The 25,695-nt window shown below is 34.9% G+C and overlaps 1 protein-coding gene across 4 annotated transcripts in view; it reads left to right on the forward strand.

The window, feature by feature from the left end:
- Positions 1-18,416: 18,416 nt before the first annotated feature.
- The window catches only part of lmx1bb (LIM homeobox transcription factor 1, beta b), a 70,338-nt gene continuing 63,059 nt past the window's right edge, over positions 18,417-25,695 (forward strand). For 2 of the 4 annotated variants that reach the window (XM_062998571.1, XM_062998573.1), the window contains exons 1-2: positions 18,417-18,558; positions 19,362-19,548. In XM_062998571.1, the coding sequence (XP_062854641.1) occupies positions 18,417-18,558; positions 19,362-19,548 (329 nt within the window). Of the gene's footprint in view, positions 18,565-19,361; positions 19,549-25,695 lie in introns of all 4 variants that reach the window. The other 2 variants (XM_062998572.1, XM_062998574.1) reach the window with 2 other exon arrangements.

A 25,695-nucleotide genomic window follows, 5' to 3' on the forward strand; every position in this document is an offset into this window, starting at 1 on the left:
TTGAACATAATAATTTTGAAACAATACAAATTCAGAAACATTAAGTAAGGGCCTGAATCGCATATTTGCAACAAAACGTCTGTTATGAAATATGGTAGCTTGCCTGGCAATTTGTAGGTCCCTAGAAAGTCAAGGAGCCATGGTAAACGACTTCTATGGAAGTCAAGGGCCCCATAGCAGGGGCCCTTGTGATCAAGGGCCCTCTAATGGTATGCCATGCTCTTCTCTAGGGCCCCCTGGTAGGGGCTCTCATAACCAGGGCCCTCTAAAAATATGCCCCCCTCTTTCCTAGGACCCCTAATAGCCAGAAGTCGAAGTCAGAGCAGTGCCACAACGCCTCATCCATTTTCATAAGGGGCCCAAAAGCATGGCTAGGGCCCCCAAAAGCATGGCTAGGGCCCAAAAGCATGGCTAGGGGCCCCAAAAGCATGGCTAGGGCCCCCAAGAGGCCCTGGGGTCAAAGTCCCTAATAGTCAGAGGATCCTTAAAATGGAGGGCCCTCGGAAATAAAAATATATTGTATCATAAATGTTGATAGGCATCGCAAAATGTTTTGGGCCAGGGCCTCAAGGGCCCCTGGGCGCTGGCCCCACTGGCCCGGTCAGTAATCCAGCCATGCTGCCAGGTTGCTGCTGTTGAGCCCTTGAGCAAGGCCCTTAACCCTCAGTTGCTCAGACTGTATACTGTAACTGTAATATAAGTCCCTTTGGATAAAGGCGTCTGCTAAATGCCAAAAATGTAAATGTATTATTATTATTATTATACCTTGTGGTGAAAGACTTGGGTTTGGGAAATCCCAAAGAGCAAGAATTTGACTCATTATTAGAAATAGCACATGACCAAAGCTGGATGACATGCTGGCACAGCGGGTAGTGTGGGTGTTGCACAGCACCAAATTTGTGGCATAGTAAGTTGAAATCTCACCTCTAGGTCACTGTCTGTAAAACGTTTGATTTAAGTTAAAATTTCCTGCAGGTATAAGTAAATAAGTAAATAGGTATGCATGTTTTGTCCTGCGATAATCGGACATCCTGTGTATTCCTTACAGACTGTTTAAAAATTTCTGCTCAGATTAAGTGGTTATTGAAAATAAATAAAATAATTATTTAGAAGAGCTGAATTATTTGCTAAAGGAGAAGGAACCAGGAGTCAGGTTTATGCTATGAAATCACTGGGCAAAGACTGAACAACCTACCCTTTATTGAGTGTCAATTAAGTTTTTGTTGATTCATGTTCTGCTCAAGTTTTTTATGTTATCGTTTAAAATACAATACAATGAAAAGGAATCTGCCCTTCCTGATTTTGTCACACTAAATAGTTTATCTTCATAAAACAAGGAGTAACAAGGACACATCTCATTTAAAAGATTATATTATGAAATAAAAAAACAGAAAAAATCTAACAGCTTCTATAGACTGGATGTCTTAAACCTAAATGAAACATGTCCTACTATTTCATGTTAAAATGACTGCTGTGAAAAAGGTCTATTGCATCATGTTTGTGCAAGACATGCTTGAGCATTACATAAACCTGTTGTATGAGTTTAATTAATTGGAAGCTTGTTAATATGTTTAAGACCAACTTTCATTCACATAGTTCATTCAAAATGCCAAAGATCACAAAATTTGACATAAAGTCATAATTTTGCATCAGCAAAGCTAAATAATCATATTTCATTTATAAGAAAAAATATCAAAATCAAAAATTATTAAAATGGTGTGGCGTACAGATGTTTTAATTATGTTTGCTTGAAGTCAAAGTGGCACCTCTGCACAAGTAACTCCTAATTTATGGTAGACTTGTCTTTTGTGGTGCTTGCATTATATGTGATTATCTCAGAGTAAATTTGTCTGAATTAAGTGAGAGTTTGGGGTTTGTTTTTGACTGTGACCATTGTATGTACAAGTATTTAGAACGCCTTTATTTGTCATATATAGATATACAGGTGTACAGTACAACGTAATTCTTTCTTTGCGTATCCCAGCTTGTTTTGGAAGCTGGGGTCAGAGCGCATGGTCAGCCATCGTACGGCGCCCCTGGAGCATAGAGGGTTAAGAGCCTTACTCAAGGGCCCAACAGTGGCTGGGATTCGAACTCTCAGCCTTTCAGTTGATAGCCCAGTGGATGGAGCTTTGGACTAACACTGTCCCAATTGTATTTTTTATAAAAAAAATTTTAGAACGCCTTTCTTTCTTTGTCATATATACAGTGTATCACAAAAGTGAGTACACCCCTCACATTTCTGCAGATATTTAAGTATATCTTTTCATGGGACAACACTGACAAAATGACACTTTGACACAATGAAAAGTAATCTGTGTGCAGCTTATATAACAGTGTAAATTTATTCTTCCCTCAAAATAACTCAATATACAGCCATTAATGTCTAAACCACCGGCAACAAAAGTGAGTACACCCCTTAGTGAAAGTTCCTGAAGTGTCAATATTTTGTGTGGCCACCATTATTTCCCAGAACTGCCTTAACTCTCCTGGGCATGGAGTTTACCAGAGCTTCACAGGTTGCCACTGGAATGCTTTTCCACTCCTCCATGACGACATCACGGAGCTGGCGGATATTCGAGACTTTGCGCTCCTCCACCTTCCGCTTGAGGATGCCCCAAAGATGTTCTATTGGGTTTAGGTCTGGAGACATGCTTGGCCAGTCCATCACCTTTACCCTCAGCCTCTTCAATAAAGCAGTGGTCGTCTTAGAGGTGTGTTTGGGGTCATTATCATGCTGGAACACTGCCTTGCGACCCAGTTTCCGGAGGGAGGGGATCATGCTCTGCTTCAGTATTTCACAGTACATATTGGAGTTCATGTGTCCCTCAATGAAATGTAACTCCCCAACACCTGCTGCACTCATGCAGCCCCAGACCATGGCATTCCCACCACCATGCTTGACTGTAGGCATGACACACTTATCTTTGTACTCCTCACCTGATTGCCGCCACACATGCTTGAGACCATCTGAACCAAACAAATTAATCTTGGTCTCATCAGACCATAGGACATGGTTCCAGTAATCCATGTCCTTTGTTGACATGTCTTCAGCAAACTGTTTGCGGGCTTTCTTGTGTAGAGACTTCAGAAGAGGCTTCCTTCTGGGGTGACAGCCATGCAGACCAATTTGATGTAGTGTGCGGCGTATGGTCTGAGCACTGACAGGCTGACCCCCCACCTTTTCAATCTCTGCAGCAATGCTGACAGCACTCCTGCGCCTATCTTTCAAAGACAGCAGTTGGATGTGATGCTGAGCACGTGCACTCAGCTTCTTTGAACGACCAACGCGAGGTCTGTTCTGAGTGGACCCTGCTCTTTTAAAACGCTGGATGATCTTGGCCACTGTGCTGCAGCTCAGTTTTAGGGTGTTGGCAATCTTCTTGTAGCCTTGGCCATCTTCATGTAGCGCAACAATTCGTCTTTTAAGATCCTCAGAGAGTTCTTTGCCATGAGGTGCCATGTTGGAACTTTCAGTGACCAGTATGAGAGAGTGTGAGAGCTGTACTACTAAATTGAACACACCTGCTCCCTATGCACACCTGAGACCTAGTAACACTAACAAATCACATGACATTTTGGAGGGAAAATGACAAGCAGTGCTCAATTTGGACATTTAGGGGTGTAGTCTCTTAGGGGTGTACTCACTTTTGTTGCCGGTGGTTTAGACATTAATGGCTGTATATTGAGTTATTTTGAGGGAAGAATAAATTTACACTGTTATATAAGCTGCACACAGACTACTTTTCATTGTGTCAAAGTGTCATTTTGTCAGTGTTGTCCCATGAAAAGATATACTTAAATATCTGCAGAAATGTGAGGGGTGTACTCACTTTTGTGATACACTGTACATATACAGATGTGTGTATATGTATATATATATATATACTACAGTATATTTAAAGCAGGACCCACTTCTTAAAATCAGTAAACTAAAAACATTATGATGTTGAAATGATGTAATGTATGAATGTGTCGCTTCTATCTATCATAGATATTACATTATATAATCATTTTAATAATCTTTATACATAGTAAATAATCTATATACATACAGTACATATGCAACTTTTATTAGTTATAGTTAGGGCACTAGTAACAATCATGAAAAATCATTCTAAAAATGATAACTTTAGCATTTTTTAAAACTTTATTTTTTTATAAATGTTTATGATAGTTTTTGTTAGGGGAGGTAACATAATTTTTTTGTCTCTTACTGGGTGCGACTAGGGTAGGGTGGGGGTAGCAATGAGAGCCACCATTTATGTACTAGAGAAGACCGAACTATATCAAAGAACCAGGCCTATTGCTGCATACGCTCTATCTCTCTCTCTCCCTCCATCAAAATGCCTCAGCCATATGCGGCACATTAGAGTAATTGAGGAGCAATGGGAACAGGCGTGAGGTGATATCTCTCTTTTTTTCTTTTGCTTGCTGTTCTGTCTGTATTTCTGGGTCTCTTGCTCTTTCTCCCTTTTTTGACTTATACTCAAGGGGATAGGAACTAACTCACGAACTCTGTTAGTCATTCATCCACTTCCTCACAGATGTTTCATCATTTTCAGATTACATTTTTCCCCGATATAACTTTTTCATTATTTCCTTTTCTTTTCTTTTAACTGAATTGCCAGGCTTGAGTGGAACAAAGCGATCAATTAGCTCCTTTCAAGTTAGATCAAAGCAGTTTGGCCCCATGTCCAGACATTTACACAAAGTTTGCACCAATTAAAATACTGAGGATTCTGCCCCCACTATCCCTCCACCCCTGCACACATGCCATGCACATAAATAGAAATGGTAAACAAAATATTTTTTGTTTATTTATTACACACCGCGTAGTAACAATTGTTTTATTAACCCAGTTTTTTTCTTGTAAGACTCTTCTATAACACTAAAGGGGGGATATGAGATTATATGGGATTGTATTTTAAATGGGACTTCAATGGAAGAATATGGCAAGGTTGGATTGAGGAAAGGATGTGGGGCAAAATCTCAGGCTACAGACAGGTGCAGTGACCTTGTCCACCTCTGGAGGTGCCACTTGCAGTTTATTGGACATTTATGGCCGGCCAGTGCTTTTTAACTTGGCCACCTGGATGCAATAAGTGTATGGCTGCTAAGCTCAGTTTCTTCATAGGAAACGCTCTGCAATTCCCAAGTGTGCTGGGTCTTGTTAAGATGTTTATTATGCTGAAAGTGGTCCGGAGGGAATGTATTGACAGGTACACAGGATTGTTTTAAAGGGAGCTTGTTTTCTTGTTCCTTGTAACATTTCCCCTGAGAATATTATCTTTTTTTATTTGAATGAAACCACAGTAAGTATAAAATGGAATCATTTCTTATGCCTTAATTGTTTATTTTTTATTGCATTATTTGATCTTTAGTTTCAGTATGTGTTGGCTTTGGAGAAAAAGTAAATAAGTTTAATTACTTTAGTGGGCCAGGGCAGTTTTACAATTATAATGATCATTTTATTAATGTAGGGTATTAAACCTTAATATCACATAAAGAGGAGTATGTTTTGTATGCATATAAAAACATAATTACAACAATGTAACTAAGCTATTTAAATGTACATGTATATTGTACCTGTGTACATGTTAACATCATGTTCAGAATATTTGTTTATTATAATTGACACTGAATTAATTAATAAGGTTATGGTACAAAATGAATCAGGTCATCCTGATCAGAGTTTTGCTTGCTCTAGGGCCCATCCCAGAAACACTAGACACAACCAGAGATGAGACCCTGGAGAAGGTACCAATCAATGGTAGGGTTTCACTAAGGACTATGGTAGACTAAGGAACAGCTTCTTTCCAGAGCTGTGGCCTCCATCACACACCACAGAACTGAAAAAGACTGAGCACACACACAAACACAGGACTATGGGTCACACACGGACTATGCAGCATTTGCTCACACAGTCAGTATTTAATATTTAAAGCTACAAATGTAAATTTACTTAAGAGTGTAAGGATTTTTATTTTTATCTTATTTTTTAGAGTGTAAATAATTTTTGTGATTTTACTACTACTGTCTTTTCTCTACTGCTGCTACTCTATTGGAAAGTTGCCATTCGAAACTTCATTGTACCTGTGTATGGTGACAATAACGATTCTATTCTATTCACACTCAAACTTAAGAAAAAGTCCCTTAGTTTGTACAAATGCATTAATTACTAAGAACATATAAGACGACTCTCTGTGACTCTCTATACATTATAACAAGACATATCGATCACTGTTTGGACAGTAATGACCTTGGGAGCCTTTTTTATTGAATACACTGGGACCACCAGGTCAGCAGATGTAGGGAGCAGTGTGTTTGATGATGGGAATCTCTATCACTCTGTGTATTGTTCAGGCTTGCCTTCGACAACTGTTGTTGTATAGACCTTTAGCTGTAACCAGCCGAGCAGCATCTGGGTTAATGGTACTTGGATACAAATAGTGTGTTCAACCTTTTGTTTATAGCACCAGAATAATTAAGCAATTTCTTAGCATTTATACAGTGTATCACAAAAGTGAGTACACCCCTCACATTTCTGCAGATATTTAAGTATATCTTTTCATGTGACAACACTGACAAAATGACACTTTGACACAATGAAAAGTCGTCTGTGTGCAGCTTATATAACAGTGTAAATTCATTCTTCCCTCAAAATAACTCAATATACAGCCATTAATGTCTAAACCACCGGCAACAAAAGTGAGTACACCCCTTAGTGAAAGTTCCTGAAGTGTCAATATTTTGTGTGGCCACCATTATTTCCCAGAACTGCCTTAACTCTCCTGGGCATGGAGTTTATCAGAGCTTCACAGGTTGCCACTGGAATGCTTTTCCACTCCTCCATGACGACATCACGGAGCTGGCGGATATTCGAGACTTTGCGCTCCTCCACCTTCCGCTTGAGGATGCCCCAAAGATGTTCTATTGGGTTTAGGTCTGGAGACATGCTTGGCCAGTCCATCACCTTTACCCTCAGCCTCTTCAATAAAGCAGTGGTCGTCTTAGAGGTGTGTTTGGGGTCATTATCATGCTGGAACACTGCCCTGCGACCCAGTTTCCGGAGGGAGGGGATCATGCTCTGCTTCAGTATTTCACAGTACATATTGGAGTTCATGTGTCCCTCAATGAAATGTAACTCCCCAACACCTGCTGCACTCATGCAGCCCCAGACCATGGCATTCCCACCACCATGCTTGACTGTAGGCATGACACACTTATCTTTGTACTCCTCACCTGATTGCCGCCACACATGCTTGAGACCATCTGAACCAAACAAATTAATCTTGGTCTCATCAGACCATAGGACATGGTTCCAGTAATCCATGTCCTTTGTTGACATGTCTTCAGCAAACTGTTTGCGGGCTTTCTTGTGTAGAGACTTCAGAAGAGGCTTCCTTCTGGGGTGACAGCCATGCAGACCAATTTGATGTAGTGTGCGGCGTATGGTCTGAGCACTGACAGGCTGACCCCCCACCTTTTCAATCTCTGCAGCAATGCTGACAGCACTCCTGCGCCTATCTTTCAAAGACAGCAGTTGGATGTGACGCTGAGCACGTGCACTCAGCTTCTTTGGACGACCAACGCGAGGTCTGTTCTGAGTGGACCCTGCTCTTTTAAAACGCTGGATGATCTTGGCCACTGTGCTGCAGCTCAGTTTCAGGGTGTTGGCAATCTTCTTGTAGCCTTGGCCATCTTCATGTAGCGCAACAATTCGTCTTTTAAGATCCTCAGAGAGTTCTTTGCCATGAGGTGCCATGTTGGAACTTTCAGTGACCAGTATGAGAGAGTGTGAGAGCTGTACTACTAAATTGAACACACCTGCTCCCTATGCACACCTGAGACCTAGTAACACTAACGAGTCACATGACATTTTGGAGGGAAAATGACAAGCAGTGCTCAATTTGGACATTTAGGGGTGTAGTCTCTTAGGGGTGTACTCACTTTTGTTGCCGGTGGTTTAGACATTAATGGCTGTATATTGAGTTATTTTGAGGGAAGAATAAATTTACACTGTTATATAAGCTGCACACAGACTACTTTTCATTGTGTCAAAGTGTCATTTTGTCAGTGTTGTCCCATGAAAAGATATACTTAAATATCTGCAGAAATGTGAGGGGTGTACTCACTTTTGTGATACACTGTATGTGTTATATAACATGCACTTCACACACACACACACACACACACACACACACACTCACACGCACTCACTCTCACACACACACACATTATACAATAACTATATCTAGCCAGCACTGCATATGAATCAAGCTGGGTCTAATATCTACTGGAATAGTCTCCTTCTATAGAATTTCTATTATCTTTACTACAGTATAATTTTCCACCATAGCTTATCATGTCTTAAACATTTTTGAAAACAGTGTGGATTTTTAGTGTACTTGTAAAATACTGTAAAACTAAAAGAGGAGGATTTATGCTATGCTAGGTTTATGCTATGAAATTAATTTGTCAATTAATTTCTTGTTTCATATTCTGCTCAAGTTTTTTATGTTATAATTTAAAATACAATACATGTTTTGTATAAGTTTAATTAATTGGAAGCTTGCTAATATGTTTAAGACCAACTTTCAGTCACGTATTTCCATTCAAAAGATCACAAAATTTGACAAACACAAAGTCAAGGCCCCTCTCAAAGTGAAATCGGCAAACAAACTGGATACTCAACATCTGGTATTCAAGCTGTTAAAAAGAAACTTCAAGAATCAGGAGAGGCCTTTTTTTGATTAGAGACCAAGTCCAGCAAGGACAGTCGGCAAGTGGACTCTTCTACAGTCCAAAGAAGCTGGATTAGGAATGGTGTTTTTGGAAGGGGTGGCTGCCAGGGAACTACTTTTACAGAAAGGGAACAGGGTGAAAAGAAATGAAACATGAAAAAAAAAAACATGAAGGCTAGAACAGGATGTCTTAGGATAGATTGTTCAACAATTCAGAATGACACAAATTATTTATAAATAGAGAAATTTTATTGTGTAATTTTAACCTGCAAAATTTCCCCAGAATCTGTGAAAATGACTAGTCCAGTTCACTCATGCACATTTGTAATTAAAGTTTGAAAATGGATCTGGAGATTTTACTCAATTGTCCATAATCAAAGGTACATACAGTATTTTAATAAATATATAAAATAAATAAAATGCATACAATCAGCAGCTCATGGTAAACAATGCACCTTATATCTCTGTATAGAGTGCTATAAGGCCAACACTAATAAGAAAATTCATTAAAATGCACATTTATTATGTATCTATTTATTTATAGTTTATATCTATTTATTTTATGTATTTTATTGTGGTAAACATATCACTTCTCTTGTTTTAATCAATAGCTGTTCTGTAAAAACGTACATAGTTTGGCATATTTTCTACACAGCTCTATAGCTATTCGCATAATATAGTTAGCTTTATAAAATACATTTGTATGTAGAAACGGCTTTTCTCATGACATATAATCTTCAGAATTTAATCTTTAAAATTATGCTGGAATAAAAAAAACACCTGAAGGCTGCAACAGGATGTATTTAAATCAGGTTGTTCATCAATACTAAATGTCACAAATTATCTATAAATAGAGAAATTTTATTGTGTAATTTTAACCTGCAAAGATTACACCAAAATAATATGCAAAACTAACAAAATGGGAAAATAACCCAAGTGTGACAAACACATCTGTATATGTATTTCTCAAGGAAAACTGTACAATAAGAAACAATGTAAATTGTGTTAATAGAAAAACAACTGAGAACACATGCACACTCATTTCCCGTTCTTCGAAAATAATGAAAAAGCACAATTCTGATTAGCAAACCTGGATGTTTTTCACTTGAACAAATTATTAATTAGACCATCTTTTAACTAATTACAAAATGCAATAACGAATACTCTGCAAACATTTGAGCATTCCTCACTGGAAGTGTTTTTCAGCTCTTTTAGCTTCAAAAGGAAAACAGACATTTGCCAAAACTCTGTAACTTTTTCCATATGATAAATTCAAGAAAAACTTTTGAACTGTTACATAAAGTTACAAATGTTACATTATAACCAATGGTTAAAAACAACATAAATACATAAGAAACTGATGTAGCTCATTTATTTTATTTATTTATTTTTCTTTAATGAAAAGGGTAAAACTAGAGAAAGAACTATCAAGATGCATACATGGTCACAGTATTCTTTGTGAACTATGAAAAATATTACTAAAATGTATCTCAAATGTGCAGATATTTTAAAGCTATATTGTGTCTTGCATTAAAGCTGCTATCACTTTGCCACTTCATCAACATTGCCTTTTTTAAAGCATTAATAATTTTATTAGCTGAAAAGAACTAAAGGTATAAACTATAAAACGTTTGCTTTTATTCTGCTTTATGCATTTATTTAGTTATGCATTAATTTATTCATTCATTTATTCATTCACTCTTGGGTTATATTAAATCACACAGACCTTGTCAGAAACACAAAATCTGTAAAAATGACTAGTACAGTTCACTCATGCACATTTGTAATTAATGTTTGAAAATGAATCAGGAGATTTTCCTCAGTTATCCATAATCACAAGTACATATTTTAATAAATATATAAAATAAATAAAATGCATACAATCAGCAGCTCATGGTAAACAATGCACCTTATATCTCTGTATAGAGTGCTATAAGGCCAACACTAATAGGAAAATACCATTAAAAATTAACATTTATTATGTATCTATTTATTTATTGTTTATCTATTTATTGTACAGTATATTTAGACTGTAATGTAATGTAATATTTTATAAAAATGCTTATTTATACTTTAATTTTGTTTAATTTTTGGCATACATTTAAAAATTAAAAGATATAGGCATTTTAGGCAACTTTAAAAGTTATTGTTCACAAAATTTGTTTATGCATTTTATATTTATCAAACACAGATTATGCAAATAGCTATAGAGCTGTGTAAAAAAATATGCCAAACTGTACGTTTTTACAAACCGCTTACTGAATAAAATAAGAGAAGTGGTATGTTTATTTACTTATGATAGAATTTAAAGTTAAAACTACAATTCCCAATTTCCATCTTACTGACACAAAGACTTTATAGACTACAGACTATACAGTATTTATAGACTAAATACGATAGTAAAAATGCAGTTGTATGCTTGTTGATTTTAAAAGGTTACAGTTTAAACTGTGGTTTATTACTTATAGATGTGAGGAGGATTATTATATAATAATAAAAGCTGACTAATGGCTCATGCAGTTTATGAGATTTATTTGACAACTGTTGGTCAGAAGGTCTATGAACTTTCAAGCAGTAATCCAGTTGACTCCATTGGGATATATACAGAGGGGGCCAAAAATGTATACACACTTTAATAGATCTTATCTATGGACTTTTTCAAAGTAGAATTATGGTAGCAGATGCTGATGCATGTCTTACCAAAAAAAGGCTAGCAAGGCCTGCAGCCCTCTTGGATGTTTAAATGAGTTCTTTTTTTAACTTTCTGAAATTTTGGTATTTTCCCAAAGCCTTAGAACTAGCTATTTTAATGACTTTGTTTCTTATTTGTTTTTATTTTCATGTAGTGTGCTGCTAGTTAAGACATTTTAGCCTACACATTGCTGTATTTCTATTTAAGTGAGGTTTAGATTAATTACAGCTGGTGGTAATCAAGACCTTGGTGTGCCTTGTCTTTTTGAACCCACTTATCATTAAATGGGTATTTGGTTGATAAATAACCCAAGGGAGCATATTTTTACAGTCGTACATGGATAACCTTTTTTTCTTTAATAATTTAAGGATAATTGCATTAGTTGAGAAAATGTCATTTAACATTTACTTGGGTTATTTTTATTTGTTTGTTGTTTCATTTTCATGTTTTACAACCATTTTTTCGTGGTTAGGGTTGCAGTGGATCCTGTTTCCCCAGAATTACTGGGAGCAATTTAACACACACCGGACAGGATGTCAATCCATCGCAGGGTCATGGCCAGCACCTTAGACATAGCCAGTCATGTCTGTATAGATGCCTGCCTGATTGGCCCCTGCAGTAGTGGGCTAGTTTATAAATTCCTTGCCAGGTCTTGCTTAATTCAAGAGTTCAGCTGCTGAACAGTCTGTGGTGGCCAGTGTCTGATTCTCCTCTTTATGCACCATACATTTTCAATAGGAGACAGATCTGGGCTGCATACACACATTTGTTTATATTTACAAAATATAGTTGTTAGTCCGTGGAACATTTGGAAATGTTTTCATTGTGACGTGATGTTAAACAGTTATATAACTGAAAAAGACCAGTCACTCACTTTTATTGCTTTTTACAAAATGTCCCAACAAAAGAAATGGGGATTGTAGTTTTTTGCTTTTGTTTGTTTGCTTTTACACTAAAAAAAACAGTGCATAATCAAAAGCTGACCCAATTAAGCCCTATATTGAACATATAATGTGTGTTATTTGCTGTAATTAATAGCTGTATTTTTTAATGTATATCATGAGAAAATTAATCACAAAAAATGTAGTTTCATGACATTTTATATTTTTTACCAAGTGTTTGTTTATGCATTTTATATTTATCAAACAAATTATGCGAATAACTATAGAGCTGTGTGAAAAATGGCACACTATGTACATTTTTACAAAAGAACTATTGATTAAAACAAGAGAAATTTAACCTAAAACTACAATTCCCAATTTCCATCTTACTGACAAATACTATAGACTACAGTATTTATAAACTAAGTATGATGGTAAAAAAACAGTTGTATGCTTGTTGATTTTAAAAGGTTACAGTTTAAATTGCGGTTTATTATAAAGTTAAGAATTATTATTATTATTGTATAATAATAAAATCTGACTAATGAGATTTACTTGACAACTGTTGGTCAGAAGGTCTATGAACTTTTAAGCAGTAATCCAAGTGACTCCATTGGGATATGTATACACACTGTAATAGATGTTATCTCTCTCTCTCTCTCTCTCTTTTTCTCTCTCTCTCTCTCTCTCTCTCTCTCTCTCTCTCTCTCTCTCTCTCTCTCTCTCTATATATATATATATATATATATATATATACACACACACATATATATATATATATATATATATATATACATATATATAATATATATGATAACTGTTCATTATTTAACTATTAACAATTACATTTTAAAAGATAATACAAAAAATATTATTTATTATCATGTATTTGGTCAACTCGTGTGCTTTATCTTAATTTATTCATGTATTTATTTTTTAGTTAGTGGTAATATTTTAAGTGTGTAGAACTATAGTATGACGTAGTTGTTCGTCGTGGTAAGCACATCACTACCCACAAGGTGGCGACATTTACTCTTATCTAACCGTGATCTTTAGAGACGGAACATATTTTTCCTTGATTTTAAAATTGTACCAACGACGTCCTGAATATAGAATAAAGATAAAGATTTGCCTTATATACTACTAAATTCATCACTGTCTACAAAACAAATACTAAAAAAGGAAAAGAAAAGCGACATTAAATTAAAACTACATCTAAATAACAGCCATATAAATAATTTGAGTAACAAAGAAAACAGCAAAGTAAATATTTGACGATCGCAGGAGAATCTGGGGAGAACTGGGTGTAAGTCTTTATGTGGTTTAAGCTAGATGAAGTGCACTGCGCTTTTGTGTTGGAGAAATCGTTGACAAACGCAAAGCTTCACAGAAACGGTCATTAAAAGATCAAAGTGCATTTAGACATCAAAGTTAGCTGCTAGCGCAAATGACTGTAGGTGTGTTCTGGCCACTATTATTCAACAAGACTTGAAGTCTCAACCTGTTCCTTTTTCTACAAGCTGCGTTTTCCTAAAATGTTTTTTAATGTTTTAGTGTTGGCAACGGTCTTACAGAGTTAATATAAACACACAATATTCATCATGTTAGTACGAATTATGAAATAAATCAATAAAAGTTGTGATTATTTGCATATCAGTATCGAATATTAAACTATAAACATGTAATACGTCAGCAAAAAATATCGAGTATATTGTCCAGTGGTAAGTGGTAAGTGTTGTTAGCACGATAGACTGGTCGTTTTCTCCTATAATATATATGTATATATATATATTTATATATATATATATAGGAGAAAACTATCTATCTATCTATCTATCTATCTATCTATCTATCTATCTATCTATCTATCTATCTATCTATCTATCTATCTATCTATATTGTATGAATAAATTAGGCTACTAAAGACATCGTCGCCTTGCCAAAAGTTACTATCAATCTAGAATTTAGCCTTAAATTATACTTAATCACGCGCAATTGTGCAATAATAATAATTATTATTATTAAAAAGAATAAAATATTACAAAAACAAATAATATAAATAATAATAAAAACAATTAATATTATTAATTATATTATTATTGTTGTTATTGTTGGTATAATTATTATTTACATTATTACGATTGCGGTCCGGCACCACTCGGTTAAGAAGAAATAATAATAAACAACAAAACAGTTGGTATGAATAAGTTAATTAATTAAGCGTGCGTGTTTTTTTGTTTGTTTGTTTTTGTTGTTTTTGGGGGTTTTTTATTTATTAAAGTTGGCCCCATGCGATGTTTATTTGTGGAAAAGGGAGGTGCCCACGTGCCAAACACCTGTGGCATAGGTTCACACATAAAATGTGTTCTCTTGAATTTTGAAGTTTCATCGTAGGTATTTTGCGCAATTGTATGAAAAAATGCGCGCAAGAGCGTCTATGTTTTAATGCCATCGCTTTTTAAGCCAATGTGTTACAAATGACGAATCCTAACTTTCCATTTAAAAAATCTCAAGCTATTGTGAAGTATTTGCATTGATTGTTTTAATGTCTATCCACTGAGGCCTGTCTTTATGAAACACTTCGTAAACCATTGAGTGTTCCAAAACCCAGGCCAAATCCCTCTACACTGCTAAATACAAGTCGCATTGCACAATGTCTGACCTAATTCAACACGGCTTGTAACAATGATTTTTCCCGGCCCTTTTTTGTGTTGTTTTTGGTGAAGAATTTTGAATAGGCTTGGAAAACTGTAAGCGAAACCTTGCCTGTGCTTTCCTGACACATTGCTTTTTCTCAGACATTATTATTATTATTATTATTATTATTATTATAATAATAATAATTATTATTATTATAGCAATATGTTTCTATATACCTAGTATAGTTTCTATAGCCACTGAGGTCACTACAGTAAGCACAGTATGTTAATTGTAACCTACATTAACGCTTCGCATTAATAGTGTATAATTTAAACGCCAGGGGGCGTCTTAAACAACCCGAAGCCAAAGCGGCTTTTGAAAAATGGAGCGACTCCGTGTTTCATCCAGATACAATATCATCCAGATAAGAAGACTTATAACATCAAGGCGAATTTTCACTCTGTTTACTAATGCACTAGTGCATGAGTATAATTATTTTTTGTTTATTTGGATTCTGATTATTAATATTATACTTGTTATCAGTTTGTATTTTTATAGTTGTTTTTGCTATTGTTGTTGCTGCTCTTGCTGCCGATGCTACTGTTGTTGTTTGTGTTTTCGTTGTTGCTTTTGTTGTCCTATTTCAAATATTATTTATTCGTTCCAGTTTTTGCTCTAATTTTGCCCACCCTTTTTATATGACGTCTAAAGAATAATAAACTAATATTAACTTATACTAACGAACTAAATAACAATCTATAGTAATAATAATAACAATAATAATAATAAGCAATGTTATTTAAAATGTTATATACGCTTATCTTCCATACCCTTAGCTGATTTTTGATCATTGATTTAATGACCTACAGTACAGTATTTGCATTTTGTGGGTCGGATTGTCCGTTTATAGCATATCAAATAGAGTAGCTGAACTGTGAAAGGGAGACTAACATGGATGTATTGGGGAGACGTGTTGTGATGGGCCGTGTGTGATGGTTGTAATGGTAGTATGTATGTAAGGAATAGAGTACAATGGGAAGAGTGTTGGTATAAGTGCGATCTGTAGAAAGTTTGATCGTATTGTGCGATGATTATCGGAGTTTGATGGATAGAGAGTGTGCTAAATTTTGTTGTTTTCTTCATTTATTATGTGTAGGGTAAATTAACAGGGTAATAAGGTAATGGTTTAATTAGAACCCAGTAGTTCCTTTTTATTTGAGGTAGTTGAGTCGAAATTGAACTTTGCTATTTGGGCTTTAATTAAGTTACTTAAATAATTTAACTAATTATAGCAATTAACCCTACATATTTATTTTTATTGGATCAATTTAAAATAATTGTTCTACTGTATGAAATCAGTAAGTGACAATATTTCTATCTTTAGATGAAAACGTAAATTTTTAAGCTTAATTTTTTGTTGCTTTTGTCTGTTTGTTTTAATTTACAAGTCTATTTAGAAATGCGTTACGAATTGTTACATAATTAATTATATAACGAATAAACTAATTATAATGAGTTGATACACATGCGCGTGGAAAAATACTAAATACTTTTATGATAGCTAATGTATATTTAACCTGTACATAAACATTTATAACGCGTTTATTGTCATGTTATTTAGCAGTAACAACAGAAGACCAAGCGCCGATCCATTTTTCTTGTACCCTCATTTAGAAGACCTGATTGGCAGGTGCATCGGATACAGGAGGTCAGAAGGATCGAGGCTTCCTATCGCACACAAAGGCTGAAAGCTATAGCGAATAGTCCAGGCGATGCTCCACTACCTTATATCAAAGCGTGTCTCCAGAGCAGAAAAGATACAGCCTTCTCAGTGCTTCAAATAAATCTTATCATCTTATTAAATACTTCTTCTTATTAATAATAATAATAATAGTAATTATAATAATATTAATAATAATAATAATAGATGTTATTTTTATAATATGATGATTATTATTGTTATTGATATCAGTAGTAGAAGTAGTAGGAGGAGGAGTACGACTACTACTACTGATAATAATAACAGTAATAATAATAATAATAATAATAATAATAATAGATGTTATTTTTATAATACGATGATTATTATTGTTATTGATATCAGTAGTAGAAGTAGTAGGAGGAGAAAGGAGTACGACTACTACTGATAATAACAACAACAGTAATAATAATAATAATAATAATAATATAGATGTTATTTTTATAATATGATGATTATTATTGTTATTGATATCAGTAGTAGAAGTAGTAGGAGGAGAAAGGAGTACGACTACTACTACTGATAATAACAACAACAACAGTAATAATAATAATAATAATAATATAGATGTTATTTTTATAATATGATGATTATTATTGTTATTGATATCAGTAGTAGAAGTAGGAGGAGAAGGAGGAGTACGACTACTACTACTGATAATAATAACAACAACAAGAACAGTAATAATAATAATAATATTAATAATAATAATAGTAATATTTCATTAATTTATTTAAATGTTTTGGTTTTTCCAAAGTTGTTTTGCAGAGCTTTTTTTTTTTAATACACGCACTGTTTTTTTAACTTGAGAGAGGGGGTTTTATAAATATATTACAATGTATTTGGCATATGATGACAAAGAATAAAAACACACTTGGTTATTTCCCTTTAGCGTGTATGTACCAATTAGTTTATTTTCTTTTTCTTTCTCATTCTAGTTTAATTTTTTCGTGTGTATATCATTTTATTTTCTTTCTTGCTTTAAAGTTTTATAATTGTATTAAGTACCCATCATGTATTTATTTATTCATTCATTTATTTATTCGTTTATTTATTCATTCAAAAAACAAACGTTTTACCTGTACCACTTTAGCGCACTTTCCGTCTTCTGTTCGGTCTGCGCGTTTGGAGGCGGACCGGCTGTCGTTTTAACTCGGCACCAATCCCGTGCTGAAGACAGTAAATAGGCTGAGGAGTGACGCGGCCACAAAGGGGAGGGCGTATTCCTTCACTTCTCTCGCGGTTTAGGGCTTTCCTCAGCGCCAGGGGTCTGAATTGCACACAGTTCGCATTGTGGCATATCAAAAACATTTCTTTGGATTTACTTATTTCTTTCATGCTTTTTTGGCGTGTCGAGACAACTTTGCGTGCGCAGTACAGAACGGGAAGTTCCCTCATTTGCAGCTTACGAGAACGCGGCCGGGATTCAAACTCGTGCAGAAAGCGTCTCGTCTCCCTCAGCCAAAATTAACAGGTGATTATCAACGCGTGCTTTTTAAGGCTCACCTTTCTGGCTCTGCCTTTTTTGCCCGAGTCAGATTTTGATGGAGCAGATATCAACAATGGCGTGTCTACTATGCTGAGAAGTTTTAAAAGTTGGCAATTTAGCTACATGCACGTTGAGATTATCTGTGCTAACCATTGACATTGTGGGCTTTTTTGGAAATTTGAAGCTAGGAAAGGACTGATAGTATTTTATGGATATTGCAACAGGTCCTGAAACACTGGAGAGACGCATCTCTGCGGGAAAAGTGTATGAACGTCCAAATATGCTGGACGGTATCAAAATTGAAGACCATCCGCTCCGGGCGAGACCAGCCACACTTGGAGTTATGCTAGGTGAGTGTTCGCAGGCTGTTACGTGGAAAAGGTTATCCCTGATGCATGGTTATGGGATCTGCTTTGCAGAAGAAGTGCAGTTTATTTATATTTCAGTGCTGTCATTTTTTTGCCGTATATTCAGAGCGTTCTTTAGCATCACACAGCCGATAATAAAAATGCATGGAGCTTTTAACTATCCTAATAAGCCTAATACACGCATCGCTGATAGAATTAAATCAATTGAAATAACCACATACTTTTACTGCACTACAGTTGACACACATCGTACCTGTAATATACAAAACGAGTTATGACATATTCATACCTGAATATTTTAGATAATGTAGCCAAATCATACACACCAAACTTTTTGGAACAGTGTACGTAAACTAATTAAAATTCAAATATATTTTTTTATTTTAAAAGTTTTTGATGTTGCTCTTTTTTTAAGATATTTTTGGTTATGTATCTTTAAACGCCATCTTTATTTAGAAATTGAATGTAGATTTGTTTTATATTAATTGCAACGTTTCATTGTTATTAGTATTAGTATTATTGTTGTTAGTAGTAGTATTGTTATTATTATTGTTGCTGTTGTTATTGTTATTATTAGTAGTAGTAATATTAGTGTTACTGTTGTTGTTAGTATTGTTATTATTATTGTTATTATTATTATCAGTAGTAGTAGTAGCAGGGTTTAATATTGGTTGTTATTACACTTAAAACATGTTGCATGCATTTTCCGTTTTTAGATTTTTCTCCTAATCGATGGACTGACGAATAAATTTAAAACAATAAAATTCTGTTTTTTGCACATGCAGGCTCAGACTGCCTCCAGCAAGCGTTATGTGAGGGCTGCCAGCGGCCCATTGCCGACCGTTTTCTGATGCGCGTCAACGAGTCGTCGTGGCACGAAGAGTGTTTGCAGTGCGCCGTGTGTCAGCAGCCGCTCACCACCAGCTGCTACTCTCGAGACAGAAAACTCTATTGCAAACACGACTACCAACAGTAAGCACAAATGGTTATCATATTGATAGAAATATCATACCATAACTTGCATAGTGTTTTACTCCTATCTTGATTTATTCTATCTTGATGTTTTCCTCCGCATTTAGTGATCTGTATATAATTTATTGTTTATGTATCTGGGTGTTTTCACTACATGCCTACATGCCTTAATTTAATAAAAGTAATTACTACGAATCAGACGTACTGATACAGAGCTAAAGTTGTTGATTCTTCTTGGCTGACAAAGCTCAGGCCTAATTTCTAGTCAATTTGTTATTTATTTTATTTTAGTCATGTGCTATTTATTCATTCATTATTATTATTATTATTAATCATTTTATTTTATTATTCATATATTTTCACGTGTGGTGATTTCTTTTTCCACGTGTGTGTATTTATGCAAACAAACAGAAGGCTTATGTTTTAATTTTAAATGGAAGACTTGAGGTTTTGTGTCAGGGGACAACTGCCCTTAAAACGCAGAAGTCCCATTTAATCAAGTTTTTTCTTACTAAGTAGGTCTTAACTAGTTTGGGACCATTTTAAAAAGCAGTGATTAGATTATATATTGTTTTTAAAATAAAAAATAAACATGAATTCTAATTTAATAACATTGGTTGAATTTTGTTATATTATGTAAAGAAAAACTATTATTGACATTTATCAAAACTTGTTTTTGTACAGAAATTATATAGCTATAGAGTACTAAATTATTGGACGATGTTGCACTTTTATTTTTTTTTGTCACCATTCCAGTCATTTAGAAACACAGATTGCAACTTTAGAATTTGCTCATTTGAAAACCATTTCTTGCCTGCCTCAGGTAATCTTGAACAATCACGTATTTGGTTTTTGAAATCCTATAAATCTGTTTATTTTGTGCAGGCCAACAACCTCCCATACTGCTACTACGGCTACTACTATACTACTACTAATCCTAATAATAATAATAATTCTATGTCGGCATAGAAAGTTTTGAAAGTCCCTTTGATTAGTGTTTTTTTTATAATAAATGCATAAGTTATAAGTGATTAAGTAACCAAAACAGCTCCTATTTTATATAAAATTAATAACGGCTTACTGACAACTTAGTCGAAATCTGTTTTGCCTGCTAGCATTTTAGCACATTAGGTGTCTCTGCAATGTCAATGAATTTTTAATAGTTGTAGTTGTACAGTGTATTTATAGATTTTGGTATAATTTTTAATTACTCTATATATATATAATAAGTGTGTCGTTGGAGAAAGTATCATATAACCTATACAATGCCATTCTTTCTAAAACTAGGGTGACAACAAACGGTACATCCACAAAACTGGTTTTGGTTAGGTTTAAATTTTCGCGTTGGGTCGTGAAATACTGTAAGAGAGAGCTGCAATTAAACATCTAAAATAATAATAATTGTTATTATTATTATAATAATGATAATTTTTTTAATTATTATAATTATAATCGCGCTGGTATCCAATGCTATGAACCTGTCGGTCTGGCGTCTACCTACAGGCATGATTGGCTATGTTTGAGGAGGGGAAACGCATTTCTGCGTTGAATTGGCGTCCTGTTTGGGGCGTGTTACCGCATTGTGCCTAGTAATTACGGGAAACAGGACCCAATTTATCAGGATAAAAGCGGTAGTAAAAGATGAAAATTAGACGGAAAATGTAAATAAAATAATAACAATAATAACAATAATGCAGTGGTAGCTTGCCGGTTAAGGTAGTGATGTATTAATTGGAAGGTCGCTTGTTTTAGCCTCATCACCACCATCGTTGGTCTTTTAAACAAGGTCCTTAACCATCAGTTGTTTAGATTATATCTAGTCACAATTATAAGTCGCTATGAATAAAAAATGCCGAAAATTAATTAATGAGAAACGTAAATGATAAGGCAAAAATATTTAGTTAAAAAAGAGACGTATGTTAAAAAGTTTTTCTTTTTAATGTTAATTAATTGCAAACATTTTAAAATATTTGAATCAATATGTATATGAATCGTGTTTTGTATTAAATTTAAAAAGAGAAATAAATTAACAGAAAAAATGAAAAAATGACGAGTAAGAAAATTATTGAACATAATAAAGAGAAACATATGACAAACATTTATTGCTTAATACAATAATACATACTTATTTTAAGTATCGATTCTTTGATTTCCGACATATTTCAGCACAACCCCAAATTCGTGCCATGCACCTTACTTTGCTGTTTATTTCTCTTGAAGTTGTGGGTTAAATTGTTAGGAATTTCCAGTTGTGACCCAGTATCACGTTATTTGACATTGCATTCTAGATGTTCGACAATATATTTTATAATGTAGTTTTGCTGTATGTTAGGCATCATGTAAAAAGATAATTATAACAAGTGTGATGGGCAGTCTGGAAAAAAAAAGATTAATGAATTATGGGGATTGCAGGGTGCATAATCTGTGGATTTTCGTTACATGCAGGTTGCCACATTTATTAGATTTTAATTTATGTCTGTCACGGATTTACCTGGAACTTTTTTTTAAATATCAGGCAACATGCATTGGACTATATTTTGTATATCCTGTAAATTTGTAGTTAGCCATCCTCCCAGCATTGCGAGTGAGAATCTAAGAGCTAAATATTTTATCCAGGTAATACTAGCAGTGTGTGAATATATCCAGTTTTGCTCCTGAACCGTACGAATTTGGATTGGAAGCCTTTTTTGGTGCTCTACGCCGTGTTTGCTATATATTTCCATGAACATGCGTATAAAAACGACTTGCACTGTTTACCGAATAGTTGGTTTGTCATTTAAGTTGGGCCCGCATAAAAAAAATAGAATGATTAAGTTTATTAAAAACAGATTTTTGAAAAGTACACATCATTACGCTTTCTGTAACCAGCCATTAATACAGTTTCATAATCTGTCTGTCGGGCTGGTTGCTAATTGTCGTTCAGGCAGAACACGCTACAGGTGTGGTCTCATAAGCTTCTATCATTTATAGCCGCAGCTTATTTGTTTATTCTATCCGCGCTGATGGACTACTTAGTGATGTAATTGGCACCTTTTTGACTTTTATTACATTCATTTAGGTTGTAGGCTTGTCAGCCGGCAGAGCGCCTGTGGCTCAGAGAAATGCGTCCTGGCCGTAATGACATACCAGCATCAAACTGATTCCCACCCTTTAATCATCAAGCCATAAATCACAACAGTGAGCAAAGGTTCATATTTATATTTCTGTAACTGCTCTTTAAAACACCGAGCCGAGATTCACACTCTGGGAATTTTGCAGACAGCTTACACATCAGCTCAACTGTTAAAAGGGCGCATTTTTTAAAAAGAAGAGATTTGGATATGTCACAAATTTCCATATTTTTTTCAAATGGTTTCTATTATTATTATTATTATTATTATTATTATTATTGATGTCAAGCGTCACTACACAGAGCCTGCTGATCACTGATCATTAGCATCTACCATGAACCTTCAGATTTACTCCTCCAGTCTTTGTTACACCTGCATACTGAATTATTATTATTATTATTATTATGTTGTTTTATTATTGTATTATATTATTATATATTGTTATTATTATAATTGTTATTCTTATTCTTATTGTTGTTATTTTATTATTATTATTATTATTATTGTTATTATTATGATTATTATTACTTTATTTGTTTTACAATTAAAATAAATAAATACAATAGGAAAGAAATATGTCTCCAATAATAAAATACATTATAACTACTACTACAACTACTAATAATAATTACAATAATTTGTAGTCTATATTAGCTTTTTATATGGCATAACCTGGTACTGTTTGGTGTTGGTGTAGTTGGAGTGAACTTGTGAGATTCAGAAGCAATTTTGCTAAAAGTGTAAAGTTGTAAATGTGGTTCCCTGGTGTGCTGATGGGTATGTTTTAATGCTGAGGGAGTGTCCTCCTGCCATGTGTTGTTTTTTAATTAGCCCTGCTTGGCACGAGGGATGCGCCGTTTGCGCTGACAAGAGTGGATTTAGGAGCTGTATTTGTTGGATCACCACAGCTCTGGATCCTCCCAAATCACCAGGACCCAGTGTGTGTTAAACACAACATTTTACCCACAATTCCTTTACTGCCTAGTGATATGACAAGCCTATTTTTGAGTATTTTTCAATGCATGCTGTTAGTGAATACGTTCTTTGATATACAGTATGAGATACTTTTAATACTAGTACCATTTACCACCAGTGATGTTAAACAAAGTTTTACAATGAAAGTGGTTGTGGGGGGCTGTGGCTGAATGAATATGCATAAAGATTTTCAGCAGATATGCTTTAATGAACAAACCTAGTGTAAGTAATGCAAGTAAGTTGCTGTAGCTTGTCTTAGCTCAATGCTCTGCTTTAAGCTATGGTTGAGGCTCAGTCTGTTTCACTCTTTCTATTTCCACATCAGCCCAGTTTGTCCTAGCTGCATTAAAATAATGCAGTCATCTTGCAGCATTCGACTGATGTGGCTGACTGATTTGGCCTAAATAAGATTTTATTTTTCATGGAGATGGAGGGTAGTGCTAGATATATTCATGAGATTTGGCAGTTATAACCCCCCATACATTACAGAACTAGTGTTTGCCTGAGTGTTTATGGAATGGGTCTTCTGAAAGATATTGTTATTGTATTATTTTTAAGTTAGTTTGCTAGTAAATATTGGTCACGTAGATTAAGTGGAATTTTGTTTTATGCATGTACAGACATGCTGGTTTTAAATTTTCTTTCTAAATGTAGTATAATGTATTGTTAAAATATTATACAATGAATTCTCTTATAATTTAAAACTGATTGACATGCTATAGTTTGGTAAAACAATCAATTGCCAAATCTTCTTACAATTATTTTTCTTCATCATGTCCTCATATGACTGTAAACTTGAGCACCTTCCAAAACTTGAGCACCTTCCTTTTTTTCATAAGGTACTGTAAAATGTACAGGGTATCTGGCAAGTGAGGCCCAGCATTCCAACTCTAGCTGAGGTTTTGGTTGGTGCAGTGCTAATGGTGTCGTCTACTCCAAGGCTTTTCACAGGGACACTAGAAAGAACTTACACGTGGGTGTCAAGTGGTGCCAAGGCCATGTAAACTGGCCAGGGCTCACTCTAGCACCCAACTCCAAAATTTTGCCAGCATGCACATGCAGGTGCCGCTCATCGGGATGTGTTTCAATTCCAAATAGAGTCTCATTGTTTGGCACCTCAGGAGAATGACCTGTGGCATTCTCACACTGTACTTAACAGCTTTGATGTACAAACATGCTCAAAGACACATGAAAGAGTCGATACAAAATCTTAAACAGCAAATGACACATTTACTTTTTATCAAATAGTTGATAAATCCAGTTCTTAAAAAGTTTTAGTTTCCTTTTTAACCCATTTTGAACAGGCTATTCAAAATATTTGTGAGCTTTGAATTGCAAAAGTAATCTGGACACTGCCTTAGGTGTAAATTATGAACTTCGTGACTGACTGAATTAGAACAGATCAAACAAGTGTTTTTACTCTTTTGTCTTTTGCCCTCTTCTTCGGTCTGTCCATATCATAATAAGATTAGATTCTCAGCAGTAGAAGTGACTGGCCTGAGTGACAGAGATCTGCCCCTGTATCCTAGGCTGTCTCACTAAGCCCTTGGCTGCTTTGTGTTGAGTGGAGGGTCTGGCGGAAGCTGTATACCCTAATCCCTTTAGTTGTGTCCGAGGAGAAAAGAGGCAAGAATGAGCTGGAATGGCAAAGTCTTCTGGAATGGCACTGTACTGGTTCTGCCTTCTGAGCCCTCTCATAGCCAAGTAAGCATGAAAGGGATCTAATTAGACACACACACACACAAACACACACACACACACACATACATACATTACATAACATTTTGCCTACAATTTATAACTAAAATGAGCAAATCCTTTCTATAGTTATTGTCTGAGAAGTTTTACTTATTTATCCTGCATTCATATGCTTTTGTCTGCATACACTGGGGTGAGTATGTGATGGTTCTGTAGTTTTTCCAAGTTTGTCTTAGATTTACCATGATCTTGATTAGGGTAAGTCCATTACTAAACAATAATAAATCGAATACGGATATTTGTTGCATACACTTTTCATTAAGAAAATTATTCTAAGCATACAGTGCTGGCCAAAAGTATTGGC

The sequence above is a fragment of the Trichomycterus rosablanca genome, chromosome 7 (assembly GCF_030014385.1).
Source record: "Trichomycterus rosablanca isolate fTriRos1 chromosome 7, fTriRos1.hap1, whole genome shotgun sequence".
Classification (NCBI taxonomy): domain Eukaryota; kingdom Metazoa; phylum Chordata; class Actinopteri; order Siluriformes; family Trichomycteridae; genus Trichomycterus; species Trichomycterus rosablanca.